The sequence below is a fragment of the Eriocheir sinensis genome, chromosome 7 (genome assembly GCF_024679095.1).
Source record: "Eriocheir sinensis breed Jianghai 21 chromosome 7, ASM2467909v1, whole genome shotgun sequence".
Taxonomy (NCBI): domain Eukaryota; kingdom Metazoa; phylum Arthropoda; class Malacostraca; order Decapoda; family Varunidae; genus Eriocheir; species Eriocheir sinensis.
In genome coordinates this window covers 17,105,281-17,121,524 of record NC_066515.1, presented here as the reverse complement: position 1 = coordinate 17,121,524, position 16,244 = coordinate 17,105,281, and the positions used below count along the sequence as shown (strand labels likewise).

At 42.7% G+C, this 16,244-nt stretch overlaps 2 protein-coding genes across 14 annotated transcripts in view; both read right to left on the bottom strand.

Moving 5' to 3' along the window:
* Nucleotides 1-16,244, bottom strand: part of LOC126993538 (protein abrupt-like) — a 69,719-nt gene that overhangs the window by 53,072 nt on the left and 403 nt on the right. For 10 of the 13 annotated variants that reach the window (XM_050852696.1, XM_050852714.1, XM_050852719.1 and 7 more), the window contains exons 1-4: nucleotides 3,764-4,002; nucleotides 3,008-3,212; nucleotides 1,542-1,757; nucleotides 386-1,148 (exon numbers count right to left, since the gene is read on the bottom strand). In XM_050852696.1, coding sequence (XP_050708653.1) covers nucleotides 386-1,148; nucleotides 1,542-1,757; nucleotides 3,008-3,212; nucleotides 3,764-3,849 — 1,270 coding nt within the window. In that variant the 5' untranslated portion in view covers nucleotides 3,850-4,002. Of the gene's footprint in view, nucleotides 1-385; nucleotides 1,149-1,541; nucleotides 1,758-3,007; nucleotides 3,213-3,763; nucleotides 4,003-15,679; nucleotides 15,934-15,959; nucleotides 16,099-16,244 lie in introns of those variants that run through there. The other 3 variants (XM_050852700.1, XM_050852703.1, XM_050852698.1) reach the window with 3 other exon arrangements.
* On the bottom strand, nucleotides 12,102-15,672 carry LOC126993595 (uncharacterized). The gene is made up of 2 exons (XM_050852741.1): nucleotides 12,405-15,672; nucleotides 12,102-12,269 (listed from the first exon to the last, which is right to left on the bottom strand). Exon 1 carries the CDS (start codon nucleotides 13,707-13,709, stop codon nucleotides 12,711-12,713), a length of 999 nt encoding a protein of 332 aa, XP_050708698.1. The 5' UTR covers nucleotides 13,710-15,672; the 3' UTR covers nucleotides 12,102-12,269; nucleotides 12,405-12,710.

Below are 16,244 nucleotides of genomic sequence, written 5' to 3'. Positions count from 1 at the left end.
TTTTAACAGTAATAGAAGAAACTCAACGACAAAAACGGTGAAAAACAAGAAGACAAGGCAAGCCAAGTGTTGCTCCACATACAACCCTGGAACAACACAGAGCCATGTGTTAGTTAGTTTTTGTGTTGCTTTGTTTTTCGGTGAAGGAAGTAACTCAATGATAAAAACGAGGAAAAAGAAGAAAAAAGGCAGCAAAGTGTTGCTCCTTGTATAGCCCTGCAACAAATCTAATTGGGAAGTTACTATTTTTAGATCGTTTCCGTGTTTCCCTCAGTGTGTGTTCCTGTCCCCTTGTCCTTCCACTACCCTTTTGTTTTCCTCAGTGCTCAGTGTATGGTTCTCTCCCCTTGTTCTCCCCTGCCCTTCAGTCCCAAGCCCTTCTCACCTGCAGCATCCCTGGGAAGAAGCCCCATGAGTGGTGGTCTGATCACCATGGGTGGTGGACTGGCTAGAGCCTCCTTCTTCTCGTCCGCCTCTCCCATCTCCCCCCCGGCCTCCCCCACCACACTGGTGTCGTCGCTGAGAGTGTCGTCCTTGACGGGGGGCGGGTGCAGGGAGGGGCGAGCACTGCCACTGCTGGTGGGGGGCGGCGGGGGGAGAGATAGGGGTGCCTCACAGCTCCCTTGGTAGCCCTGAATCCGCTGCCTCAGGATGGAGCCTTCCGTCACTAGGTTGACGGCCTCGGGCATGTGGTTGTCTTCCTCTCCCATGGCCCCCTCCCCTTCCTCCTCCTGCTTGACGTTTGGCACATCGGGGGCGGGGTGGGGCGCGGCTAACAAGGGGGGCGGGGGAAGCTGAGCGGAGGGGGGGAGTTGCGAGCTGCGCGGCGCAACGTCCCCTCGCTGGGCAGCGGGGTTGAGGGGCTTGGTGAGAGCTGCGGCCAGAGTGGAGCCCTCCAAGTGGGGGCTCAGCTCTAGGCGGGCCGGGGGCACCTCGGGGCGTGGCGGGGTAGAAGGAGTTGCGGTGGAAACTGGCAAGCTGAGAGTTGGACTGCTGGCTGGTCGGCGCTTTTTGGGTGGCGGTGAAATGTGGGACGGCTGCTGCAAGACATGGATGGGGGGCGAGGGGGTGGACCGCAGGCGGGGTGATGAGGGGCCTTGGACTGCTATGGACCCAAGGCTACTCACCACCTTGTTGACCAACCCTCCCTGCGGAGCAACAGAAAACACGACCATTAATATCAACAACAACAACTAATGAGAGAAAACATATCCATTACTTACTAACAACACAAACACCTATTCAACTTTTCTTAGTGCACAAAAACTCCATAATGACTCTGGTCCCTATTCATAAACATCTCAGGGCCCAAGCATATATTTGACAAGGCTTTCATATGAGTTTTGGGCATTTCCATGGGTAGTTTTATGACCCTGGTGGTAGTTTGACCCTTCTCCTGTACCATGAACCTAAAATACATTCATGAAAACCCGACTGATCTCCTTTTGGCCTTTGGAAATAGTTGGTGTGAGAGCCGAAAGCATCTAACAATATAGCCCTCTCTCTTTCTTAGTATACCCCGGCAGTGGCTTGTCTCTCACCTGATCTCTGTGCAGCTGGTGTGTCGCAAGGTGTGGTTGTTGCTGGTTCTGCTCAGTCAGTCCTTTAATGTGGAGCAACTCAGCGGTGCGGAGGAAGGTGGTGAGTCGGTCTTGAGACACATACACCTCCCCCTGATACACGAAGCTGAGTAACGCTGACATGTCCACATACGCCACATCTCTCAGGATTATTATTGGATGCTGGCATGGGTTTTGCTGCAGGGGAAGAAGGGAGAGAACATTAGATAACCTCACCACAGACACAGAAAGAAAACAATGTACATAACTTCATACACCTAATCCTCTTTATCTACCTAACTAACATACTAACCTATCAACCTACCTACCTACCTACTTTCCTTTCCTTTATTTTCTTTCTTCTTATTTATCCACCTAATTCCATACCTACCTACCTAACTCTGTATTAACCTGTCAACCTAGCCTACCTAACCTGACCTGTCCCTCTGCCACAGCCCGTAAGTGAAAGATTTTAAGGAGCAGGAAACAGGACAAGACAAGAAAACAAAAGAGCAACATGCAGAATGAGACACAGAAACACCCTAGCCTGACCTGCCCTGTCCACCAGATGCAAGAGATATATAGATTACACTGAGGGATAGATGAAGACCACACTACCTACTTATATACAGTAAGCCTCAAAATAAATTATACCCCAGAGTCTATAGTAATGTAAACACTTCAGAATCTGACTTCATACATATATAGAAAGACAGAGCTGCATAGATTATACTGAAGGATAGATGGAGAACACACACCAGCTAACCTCACAAAATCATACCTAAGAGTCTTAAGTAATGTGCAAATTTAATAAACATACACCATCCCTATTCAACGGAAGGTTTTCGTAATGGTAATCCCTTGAACACAGGCATCACAGGTACTCACATGACTTATATAATTCAAACACTACCTTAGCTCACATTATACAGACCCTAAGTAACCATACCTAAGAACTTAAATGTAAACACTTCATAAAACACACACCATCTTCATTTAATAAGCTTTCATAATGGTAATCCCTTGAACACATACATCAGACGTACTCAACCCAGTAGCAGCGACGGGCCAAATTTGTGGCTTTACCGTGTAGCAGCGATGAGTCAAATTTGTGCCATGATATAAACCCCCCAAAATAGATGATACATAATCTGATCACAAATGCTTTGATATATATTATGAAATGGTTTGTGTGAATGATGATTTTTTTCTCATTTTCTCGCTTAGAGGGACCATTAAGAAACATGATCCCCGCTGCTACCAGGTTAAAACACACACTAACTTGACTCATTATACAGTTAGACCCTAAATAACCATACCCAAGAACCTATAATATTGTGTAACTAAACAAACATACACAATCCCTATTTACCAGAAGGGTCTCATAATGGTATGGCCTCAAAGATAAATGTCAATGGCACCCCCCAACAGCCTGGTCCAGTACCCACCTTGAGCAAGTTTCTGAAGTAAGGGGAACACGCAGACAGCACCACCTTATGTGCCTTTAAGCTGCGTCCCTCGCATGCCAGTGTCACGTCCACAAAGTCCTCATGGTCGCGGAGGTGCTCGAACGATGTGGCGATGTTGCTGTGAAAATTGTTCCACCGCAGGCAAAAGTGTTGGTCACTACCCATGGCGATCATGTGCTGCTTACTGCTGGCCCGGGCGTGGTGTGGAGGGGGGGCAGGGGTGGCGATGGACGCAGGGAGGGAGGAAAGAGAGGACAAAGATAAGTGAAAGGCTACACATTAAATACATCTCAAGTCTTATCATCTATTGGAGAGCATGCTTATAGGTGGGAATGTCACAGCGCATAAGATAGATCAGATTTTTCTTCCAATATAAGTACTAAATGAAATGGCGTGTGCACAAACTGGCAAACATATCCCACCTCTTATGTATCAGTCACTCTTAGAAGCAATGGGTGCCACAATGCATAGATAGAACTGGCTTTTCCAATACAAGTCGTAAAAGGAACATAAGACAATAGTTTTTCTTCTGATATGAGTACTAAATGGAAAGGTGTGCGTACAAATCGGTGAACACAACCTCCGCTCATTCTTAAAGGAAATAGATCTCACAGTACATAGATACAATAGTCTTTTCCAGTCCGAGTACTAAATGGAAAGGTGTGCGTACAAATTGGTGAACACAACCCACCACCCACACGTCAATCACTCTGCAAACTACCGATAAATTCATACTCCCGACATCCAAACCGTGGCGTAACCCAGGCACTTGTGACGATAGGGTGCCACCGAGGGCCACTACCGCACACACACACACACATACACACACTCACACATACGTACACACACACATACACAGGTTCTTATCTCTCATCCCTGCCCAGCGTGACTCATTCTGTTTATCATCCTTCTAAACTTGGTTATTCCACACACGAGTCATTATATTTCTTTTGTGACGTTTATAGTGCCGGAGTTTTTTTTTATGGCCGAGAAGAGAAAGAAAAGCTCAAAGGAAATGGAAATAAAAATGAAAATATAAAAAGCCTACTATGGCAAAGACTGATCAGGGGGAAAAAATAACAATAAAATAAGTAAATGAATGAATGAAAAGTCCACTATGTCACTACTAAAGGAAAGACAGCTCAGGGAAAGAACACAAAAACATAAAATAAATAAATAAAAATAAATCAAAAGCCGATTTTTCTGCTACTTCTTCTTTTTGTTCTTGTTATTCTTGTTTAATGTCCTTGTTTTCCCTCATGGGGTTGGACAGGCTGAGTCTATGTCACTGCCCACCATGAGGAAGAAGTGAAAGGTTATCTCTCTAATGACTAGTATTTAAATCTAACTCAATGTTGCTTTATTTTCTGAACACTCATTTCCTGTTGCTTGATCCTCCCTGTTTGACTGACTGAGGAAATGGGCTAACTGAACTGACTGACTGACTAAACTAAATGAACAAACTGACTGACTAAACTGACTGACTGACAGACTAAATGACTGACTAAACTAACTGACTGACACACACACACACACACACACACACATACACTTCAAAGATATGTGGCAACAGTAGACAGCTTAACACACATAAAATTTTCCTTATCAATGTCATATATTCCGCCTTAGAACACACAGAAATTCCTTTATAGGTGTGACAATACTCGTAGATACTTTAACCTGGTACCAGCGACGGGCCAAATTTGTGGATTTACCATGTAGCAGCGATGGGCCAAATTTTTGCCAAGATATAACCCCCCAAAATAGATGATGCATAAACTGATCACAAATGCGTTGATATATATTATGAAATGGTTTGCGTGAGTGATGATTTTTGCTCATTAATTCGCTTAGAGGGCCCTTTAACGAAACATGATCCCCGCAGTAACCAGGTTAAAAGTGCGTAAAAAATGTCATATAATCGTAAACTCCTCATAATCTAGTGCCTGTCAGTTCTCAAATGTTGAAACCTACTTCTCGGTTATCTGATGCTTGAGATCCTGTAATGAATCGACAGTATGAATGATAATGCAAAGGTTAACCCAGTAGCTGCGGGGACCATGTTTCTTAAAGGCCCCTCTAAGCGAGAAAAATGAGAAAAAATCATCACTCACGCAAACCATTTCATAATAACTATCAACGTATTTGTGATCTGTTTATGCATCATCTATTTTGGGGGGTCTTTATCATGGCACAAATTTGGCCCGTCGCTGCTACACGGAAAAGCCACAAATTTGGCCCGTCGCTGCTACACGGAAAAGCCACAAATTTGGCCCGTCGCTGCTACACGGAAAAGCCACAAATTTGGCCCGTTGCTGCTACACAGAAAAGGCACAAATTCGGCCCGTCGCTGCAAACAGGTTAAGGTTAATGCTCATCTTCATCACATTAGCCCTTGAGCCTGTGGTGTGTAATGTAATGAATGAATAATGTAATGCATCAATAGGATGAAGACGATGATTCAGTGGAAAAGAGGAATGGGAGGAGTCTTGCATGAACCTCAATAAACACCCTTTTGTTCAGCGCATTCCCTTATCTTATCACGAGGCAGATGGTGCACTCTCAACGCACCACCACTGTATTATTTGCCTTGACATGCTTCCATAGGTACATTTACCCTCTGCCCCTCACTTGAACCATCTCTAGGTTCAAGCTCTTTTGTTTGCTCTACATGGGAAAGACTTGTACTGCCACGCTTCTATAGCTTTGAAGTATGAGAAAAGATGAACCGAGAAACGAAGAATTAAAAAAAGTATAAATGAAAAAATATCGTACCCTGAGAATGAAAATAATAATAAAAAAAAAGTGCCCAGAGAAATGAAGAATAAAAAGAAAGAAAAAACTACCCAGAGAAACGAAGGATGATAAAAAAATGAGAATTAAAGAATGAAAAAAGAAAAAGGAGAACAAGACCTGCCCTGAAAAATGAATAAAAAGAACAAAAGAAAAAGACCTGCTATTAAAAGTGAAAAATAATGAAGAAAAAGAAAATAAGTACCGAGAAATAAGAACAAATGCAGTGTAGAAAATAATGAGAAAATCAGTCTGTCCACCACACACTGACAAGCACGAAAGGAAGTGATCACGTATAATTAGACTGAGCTTGTTGCTGTTGTCCTTGTGATAAGATACATGCGCGTCACAGCTCTTCACTGCCACTTAACGCTCCATCGATAGGCAGATTGTGTGGGTAACCAGCACTCTCTTACCCCCTCCCTCCCCGCACCCGTGAATTTGATTACACGAACTTATGCTGGTGGTGACTATGGGTTGATGGGCTGCTTAATTGGTTGAGTAATTAATGAGTGGTTTGGGTAATGTCCTGTCTCTTTAATGTTGTTGGTGTCAGATTAAGGTCGGCATTATAAGTCACTTTCCTTTCTCACATCAGCTATTTCTAAAGGTCAAAGAGGGGGTCAATCGGGTTCTAATGAGTGTTTCTTTAGGTTCACGGTACAGAGGAAGGGTCACACTACCACCAGGGCTATAAAACTACTCCTGGAAATGCCCAAACTCCTATGAAAGCCTTGTCAAATATGTGTTTCTTTAGGTTCACGGTACAGAGGAAGGGTCACACTACCACCAGGGCTATAAAACTACTCCTGGAAATGCCCACAACTCCTATGAAAGACTTGTCAAATATGTGTTTCTTTAGGTTCATGGTACAGAGGAAGGGTCACACTACCACCAGGGCTATAAAACTACTCCTGGAAATGCCCACAACTCCTATGAAAGCCTTGTCAAATATGTGTTTCTTTAGGTTCACGGTACAGAGGAAGGGTCACACTACCACCAGGGCTATAAAACTACTCCTGGAAATGCCCACAACTCCTATGAAAGCCTTGGCAAATATGTGTTTCTTTAGGTTCACGGTACAGAGGAAGGGTCACACTACCACCAGGGCTATAAAACTACTCCTGGAAATGCCCACAACTCCTCTGAAAGCCTTGGCAAATATGTGTTTCTTTAGGTTCACGGTACAGAGGAAGGGTCACACTACCACCAGGGCTATAAAACTACTCCTGGAAATGCCCACAACTCCTATGAAAGCCTTGGCAAATTTGTGTTTTTGGGCGGCGAAATGTTTTATAATGCGACCCTAAAAGATGAAATGATGGAGTAAGACAGACAATTGAGAGAGAAAGGGAGAGATGTCTTGCAAACTATTGGTGGTTGAATAGACTGATGGATTGAGAGACAGACGGACATGGATAGAGATTGGAGAGTTTAATAGTACTGCCCTGTTTTTTTTTATTTACTTACCTATCTACCTATCTGGCAATCTACCTACCTACCTACCTAACCTATTGATTTTGCGAACTACCTTCTCTTCCCTTCTTCTCTTTCTGACTTTCTTTCTTTCTCCCTATCTATCTACCTAACTCCATATTAACCTATCTACCTACCTTCCTTTCCTTTTCTTTCTTTTTTCCTTCCTTTCTTTCTACCTACCTACTAAGATAACTCCTAATCAACCTAGACAATTCCATACCTGCCAACCTATCTACCTAACTCCATATTAATCTATCTACCTACCTTCCTTCCTTTCTTTCTCTTTTCCTTCCTTTCTTTCTTCCTACTCCTTACCAACCTAGATAATGCCATCCCTACCAACCTACCTACCTATATCCCTGCCTTCCCTAGCAATGCCTGATGTAAGCTGCATGACTGGGACAAACGACACCCTCTTATCTCAAGGTTACTACTCTCGGCGCCACAAGATAGGTAAGCCTCAGGTAAATCTCCATAAGCAGGTCAGTTACATTGGGACCTCATTATCTCACCTGCCAGTTTTAATCAAGGGACTGTAGCAGGTATTAGGAGCTGGTTACCAAGAAGACTTTGTAAGGAATGTGCCCAATAAACAGTACCTACATCAGAACAATTAATTAACGAACCTACGCTATACACCTGTACACTTCTAGATTGGTACTGTCAGACGCTTGTCCAACCCTCACACTGACCATTTCCGAAGACCAAAAAGAAGATCAGTCAGGTTCTAATGAGTGTTGTTTTATGTTCATGGTACAGAAGAAGGGTCATACTAAAACCAGGGTCATAAAACTACTCCTGAAGATGCCCACAACTCCTACGAAAGCCTTGTCGAATATGTGTGCTTGGGCGTGGCAATGTTTAGGAATGTGGCCCCTACTGTCTTTCCTTCTCCCCCACCTGTACCTTCACCACTAATACACTTCCTCTTCTTACTATACCCTTGATTAACCCGGTAGCAGCGATGGGCCAAATTTGTGGCTTTACCGTGTAGCAGCGATGGGCCAAATTTGTGCCATGATATAAACCCCAAAAAATAGATGATACATAAACTGATCACAAATGCTTTGATATATATTATGCAATGGTTTGTGTGAGTGATGATTTTTTCTCATTTTTCTCGCTTAGAGGGACCATTAAGAAACATGATCTCCGCTGCTACCGGGTTAAAATAAAGAATAAATAAATGAAAATATAAAAATGAGAATTTGCATGTAATCTTGTGCTTCTAATCTTAGGTAGAATCTAAACCAATGCAGTATTTTCTATTTATTTAGTTATAGCATAGTAGCGGCTTTGAGTGTAACCTTGTGAACTTGGGTTGAATTATTAAGGAATTTGATACTATGCACGTCCAACCTCATTATAAAAAAAGACAATTGATGTTAAACTGATATAAGCTTTTTCACAACTGTATTTACCTAGTTATAGTATAGAGGATTTGAATGTTATCTTGTAGTCTTGTGTTGAATTTACATGGAATCTTACACTACACTTCTAACCTCACTACTAAAAAAATAATAACAATAATAAAAATAAAAATAAATAAAAAAGAATGATGATGATGAGTTAGCCATTCTATTGTGGGATGACCTTTCACCCCTAACAATGGGTCTTTCCTCTCTGATAAACTGTGATATGCATGGGAAGGGTGGGGAGGGACAGGACAGGAGGGGGGGGGGATTTCAGGGTACGGGAGCAAGTGTATCAAGCTTATCAGAGGCCTCACCAATGCCAGCCAGCCCTGCCTATTTGTCGCTGTTATCACTGTGGGTACTCATTTATTTAGCCTTGGACTCCTCCCTCCCTCTCTATCACTCTTTATGAATTCTCTCCCTTTCTGTAACGTAAGCTAACTCAGACTCCTCCCTCCCTCTCTCTCTCTCTCTCATTGATTTCTCTGTCTCTCTGTAATGTAATGTAAGCTAACTTGGACTCCTCTCTCTGTCTCTCTCTCTCTCTCTCTCTCTCTCTCTCTCTCTCTCTCTCTCTCTCTCTCTCTCTCTCTCTCTCTCTCTCTCTCATTGATTTCTCTCTCTGTAATATAATGTAAGCTAACTTGGACTCTTCCCTCTCCGTCTCAATGATTTCTCTCTCTCTCTCTCTGTAATATAATGTAAGCTAAATTGGACTCCTCCCTCTCCGTCTCAATGATCTCTCTCTCTCTCTCTCTCTCTCTCTCTCTCTCTCTCTCTCTCTCTCTCTCTCTCTCTCTCTCTCTCTCTCTCTCTCTCTCTTTAATGTAAGCTAACCTAAGATTTAAAAGATAGAAAAGGGGAAATATATAAGAGAGAGGTAGCTTATTCTCTCTCCTCTTCTCTCTATATAAATCAGAACAGAAGTTAAATTTGAAGAGTTAAAAATGAGGTCTGTATCTCTGTCTCTCCCTCTCTCTGATGTAAAGATACTTAACCAGCACTAGGAAGAAAGGGGGTAATATATATTAGAAGGGTTGTCGAGTCTCTTTCCTCTCTACCAGGTATATAAATCAGAACTGCCACATATACCTGACTGGACTAAAATAAGAGATAACCACCACTCTGATAGGAGAGATCTATCACCAATATACAAGCACATAAGAGCCGCTAATCTGAACAAGACAGAGGGAAAGAAAATACCAATCAGAACAAGACAGAGGAAAAGAAAATACCAATCAGAACAAGACAGAGGGAAAGAAAATACCAATCACAACAAGACAGAGGGAAAGAAAATACCAATCAGAACAAGACAGAGGGAAAGAAAATACCAATCTGAACAAGACAGGGAAAGAAAATACCAATCACAACAAGACAGAGGGAAAGAAAATACCAATCTGAACAAGACAGGGAAAGAAAATACCAATCACAACAAGACAGAGGGAAAGAAAATACCAATCAGAACAAGACAGAGGGAAAGAAAATACCAATCTGAACAAGACAGAGGGAAAGAAAATACCAATCTGAACAAGACAGAGGGAAAGAAAATACCAATCAGAACAAGACAGAGGGAAAGAAAATACCAATCACAACAAGACAGAGGGAAAGAAAATACCAATCTGAACAAGACAGAGGGAAAGAAAATACCAATCACAACAAGACAGAGGGAAAGAAAATACCAATCAAAACAAGACAGAGGGAAAGAAAATACCAATCAGAACAAGACAGAGGGAAAGAAAATACCAATCAAAACAAGACAGGGAAAGAAAATGCCAATCAGAACAAGACAGAGGGAAAGAAAATACCAATCACAACAAGACAGAGGGAAAGAAAATACCAATCACAACAAGACAGAAGGAAAGAAAATACCAATCTGAACAAGACAGAGGGAAAGAAAATACCAATCACAACAAGACAGAGGGAAAGAAAATACCAATCAGAACAAGACAGAGGGAAAGAAAATACCAATCACAACAAGACAGAGGGAAAGAAAATACCAATCACAACAAGACAGAGGGAAAGAAAATACCAATCACAACAAGACAGAGGGAAAGAAAATACCAATCACAACAAGACAGAGGGAAAGAAAATACCAATCTGAACAAGACAGAGGGAAAGAAAATACCAATCACAACAAGACAGAGGGAAAGAAAATACCAATCACAACAAGACAGAGGGAAAGAAAATACCAATCAGAACAAGACAGAGGGAAAGAAAATACCAATCTGAACAAGACAGAGGGAAAGAAAATACCAATCACAACAAGACAGAGGGAAAGAAAATACCAATCAGAACAAGACAGATTGAAATAAAATACCTATCTGAACAAGACAGAGGGAAAGAAAATACCAATCAGAACAAGACAGAGGGAAAGAAAATACCAATCAGAACAAGACAGAGGGAAAGAAAATACCAATCTGAACAAGAGAGGGAAAGAAAATACCAATCAGAACAAGACAGAGGGAAAGAAAATACCAATCAGAACAAGACAGAAGGAAAGAAAATACCAATCTGAACAAGAGAGGGAAAGAAAATACCAATCACAACAAGACAGAGGGAAAGAAAATACCAATCAGAACAAGACAGAAGGAAAGAAAATACCAATCTGAACAAGAGAGGGAAAGAAAATACCAATCTGAACAAGAGAGGGAAAGAAAATACCAATCTGAACAAGAGAGGGAAAGAAAATACCAATCTGAACAAGAGAGGGAAAGAAAATACCAATCTGAACAAGACAGAGGGAAAGAAAATACCAATCACAACAAGACAGAGGGAAAGAAAATACCAATCAGAACAAGACAGAAGGAAAGAAAATACCAATCAGAACAAGACAGAAGGAAAGAAAATACCAATCAGAACAAGACTGAAAGAAAGAAAATACCAATCACAACAAGACAGAGGGAAAGAAAATAGACTTAAAATAAGCTAAAATAAGTGATACACAGAAGAAGGAACATGAAATAATGAGATAACCAACATCTGATAGGAGATATGACTTCAAGGTACAAGCACTGGAGAGGCCAATCAGAGCGTAACAGGATAAAGAACGCTGCCAGCCCACTATAGCGTCATGTAATCCGGTATTCAACTCTGGCCTCGCTGGTACGTGTGTGCTGTAGCTTAATTTATTGATGCAATGATGAACGGCTGAGATAAGAGTTGAACCAGAGCCAAATGTAAACCAAAGTATTAGGTCTATCTTACTCTGGATTCTGTGACCATCAACCTTGTCTGGCATAATTAAACTTAACCTAACCAAACTAATCCTGACACCAACCTCACTGGGCTTTTTATTTTTTGTTTCTGCCCTTCACTTGCCAAACTAAATCTACCACTAGCCTAACATAGCCAAACTAACTAATACTTACCTAACCTTACCAAACCAAACAAAACAAAACTAAGTCTAACACTAACCTAACCAAACCTAACCAAGCCAAACCAATCAAACTTTACCAACCTAACCTAACAAAACTAACATTAACCAAACCACACTAACAATAGTCTAACCAAACTACCCTTACCAGCCAAGCCAACCAACCTAACACTAGCCTAACCTAGCCAAACCAAGCCAAACCAATCAAACTTTACCAACCTAACCCAACAAAACTAACATTAACCAAACCACACTAACAATAGTCTAACCAAACTACCCTTACCAGCCAACCCAACCAACCTAACACTAGCCTAACCAAACCAACCTTACCTTACCCACCTAACCAACTCTAACTTAACCTTACCTAACAACCACCAACACCAAACTAATCTTACCAACCTAACCTAACCTCACCAACTCAATCAAACTCTCCCTTACACTAACAAAAACCCCAACCAACACCTCATTTCAGCCCCAATACATGAACCACCATCAGCTGAGCACAGAACTTGACACTGACATCACTCATTACATAAACATCAACCATTACATAACCCAAGACAAGAGCAAATAACCCTAATGCAGACCAACCACAAAGGCTACATAGGCCTAATCCATGGTATTAAAGGGGTGTGTCAAACTGATAGGGGGGAAGGAAGGGAGGGAGGAGAGGGCAGGGGGGGGAGGAGTTAAATGGGAGAAGGATGGGGGAAGAGGTAAGAGGGAGCAGGTGATGGAAAGGGAAAGGCAGGGAGAGAAATGAGAGAAAAGGGAAAGGATAAAGAGAGGGAAGGAGGAGGAATGAGTAATGAGAAGAGAGGGAAGGAGTGTGGAAAAGAGGAGAGGGAGGTAGAGAAATGGGAGAGAAGGAGGTAAGGGAGAGGAAAGGGGTAGAAAGGAGGAAGAGAAGGGAGTGAATGGAGTGGAAAAGGAAGAGGGAAGAGAGGGAGGGGAGAAAGGAAGGGAGAGAAGAAAAGGGAGTAAAGGAAGGAGGGAATGCAGAGAAGATGAAGGAAAAGAAGCAGATAAAGAAGGCAAAGAAGGGAGGAGATAGGAAGATGATAAATAAAAGAAGGGAGAAGGAAGTGAAGAAGGAAGACAAAACAGGGAAAATGAAGGGAGAGATGGAAGGAAAGAAAAAAAGATAAAGAAAATGAAGAAGGGAGGAGATAGGGAGAAGGTAAATAAAAGGATGGAGAAGGGAGGGAAGGTAGGGAGAGAAGGAAGTGAAAAAGGAAGGCAAAGCAGGGAAAATGAAGGGAGAGAAGGAAGGAAAGAAAAAAGGATAAAGAAAATGAAGAAGGGAGGAGATAGGAAGAATACAAATAAAGAAAGGGAAGGGAAGAAACACAGGAAAAGAAGGAAAATATAGAGGAGGGAAAACAAGATAAAGAAAATAAAGAAAGGGAAGGAAGAAAAGGAAAATATAGAGGAGGGAAAACAAGATCAAGAAAATGAAGAAGGGGGAGACAGGGAGAAGGTAAATAAAGGGAAGGGATGGGAGAATAACAAAGCTAGGAGGTGAGGGGGGTGGAGGGGAATTCCAAGAGACAGGAAATAGTAGTACATGTGTCATTATTCTCCACATTGTCACCAGTGGCCTCATTATCATCAACAGCATTATAGTCACCTTCAAACACTAGTACAATGCCCTTATGTAACTTTGAGCTTCCTGTCGCTTATACTTTCGTCACTTATCATCATCATCATCATCTCTATTAGAACACTACAGTCTAACATCATCTCTATTAAAACACTACAGTCTATCATCATCATCTCTATTAAAACACTACAGTCTATCCTCATCTCTATTAAAACACAACAGTCTACCATCATCATCATCATCATCTCCATCGTTAAAAGAATGCGATCTATCTTCATTCTTATTGCCATCTTCATCACCTATATTACAACTCAATATTCTATCATCATTCTATCGCCATCATCACTAATAAAATACTACATTCTATCTCCTATAAAACTCCTTTCTACCATCTATCATTCTATTTTATCTCTCTATCATCTAGCATAAGTACATTTGGTTCATCTAAGTTGTGTCTTCATGGCTTGATACACTCACTGAAGCTGACCTTGTATAAATGTCAACCTTCTTCCCCTTAAGGTCATATTCGGTTTGGTTTAGGAATGAACTTACTACTCTAAAGCTAATAGCATTCTTGCTTTTTCTCACTAACTGGCTCTTTAGTACATGACTGAGGGGCTGGACTAACTGTTCTATGTTAATTTCTATAGGGGAAGACGTGGAGTGTTATAACCTTAATACAAATATATCTTTATACATTCCATTCATATCCTTGCTTTCTTTCACTGACTGGCTCTTAATACACAAATGGGAGACTAGATTAACTTTTTCTATATTCATTTCCATAGAGCCAAGCTGTTTAAATTATCATAACCTGCATGAAATCATCTAAATCCAATCAGCTCACATAACTTTGCACCTCTTCCCAAAATTGTTAATTCTAAATGCTGGAATTAGTGTATAACCTATTTAGATGCTCACTGACGTCAAAGGTGACAGGAGTAAATTAGTGTTGTCATTATATGCACATATGTTTAATGATGGGAAGTTAATTAAGTCCAATCCTTCCTATTAAATAAGTGGAATTTCAGCCATTCACACAACCAACCAGACACATAGAACTATCTAAATGCTGCCAAACATAACGGATAATAAATTATTAAATAAATGAATTAATAAATAAATAAAGATAAATCTCTCCAGTGTATTCAGACTTCATAAATATCAACAGCACAAATTCCTGAGCCATGCAACACTAAACTAACAGTCACCATACTTCTTATTAATCAAGTGAGACAGTCAGGCACTCCGGTAAGCAGGCAGCCTAGGCAGGTAAAACAAGCAGGTGGGAGGCCAGCCTGCATCTCTGGAGGGAGTGACAGTCCAGCAGGCCACACACAGCCTGTATAACTGCCATTTACACTCACTAAGCATGAGCTAACACCTGATATTCCCAGGTAACCAGGCAGCTCAGCCAGGTAAACCAAGCAGGTGAGAAGGCAGCCTGCATCTCTTTAAGAGACAGGATGACCAGGATGCTCACACAGCATCCAATGCTAATTCTACACATGACAAGGTATGCAGACAGGCTAATCAGGTTAAGTCAAGGAGGTGGGAGGCTTGTCTGCATCTCTGTGTGGCTTGACAGGTGACCAGGATGCTCACAGCATCCAACACTACCATTCAAGCCATCACTACCAGGGCACAGCACTTGATGCATATTCCCAGGTTAGCAGGTAGCCTAGCCAGGCAAAACAAGGAGGCTGGAGGTTTGTCTGACTTTCTATGTGGAGTGACAGGTGACCAGGATGCTCACAGCATCCAACACTATCATCACAATCCCCTAGGCAGGAGCCAGCTCCTGGTGCAGCCACCTCCAGGTGAGCAGGCAACACAAGCAGGCCGGGGGCTTGCCTGCATCTCTGGAGGGAGTGACAGGCAAGCAAGATGCAGCCTCACCCCTTCCCGGCCGCCCCTCCCGTGCACACCTGTCCCCACACACCTGCTAGGCCTCTCGCGGCACACCTGGGCGCGGGGTGCCAACCTACCTGGCCAGGGGCGGGCGTGAGGCAGGCCAGGCATCGCTGGGGCAGGCGGGGAGCCACACTGGGCCTCTTTGTTCACGGCAGCGCCAGCCTCACTCACGGAGATGCAACATGCCTAAAAATCAATAGCCACCACTCCATCCACTGAGCCTCAACTCAGTACTCTCCACTGTAGGCCTATCAGCTGGAACACTCGCTAACACGCCACAAACTACGCCGCCAGTGCCAGCGGGTGCCTCCGCGGGGCCGTGGCACTGGCCTGGAGGGCGGGGGCGGCCTGTACCTGTGTATTGCATGGTGTTGCAGGTTGCAGGGTAGGCCTGGCGTGGCGGCGCGGCGGCGGCTGGCAGACAGGCTGGCAGGCAGGCCCACACAAGCCGTCCTGATCAATAATTTCCCTTCCCTCTCTCCCGCGGCTACTCTCCCTCACCCTCCCTCCCTCTCCCTCGCCCCCTCACATAACGGTTAGCAATAGTCACACTTCCTTGTTTCCACCTCAACATTCTTTTCTATGTTTTTTTTCGGAGGGTTTGGAGGTTAGTGCACGACATATAGGGCAACACAGGAG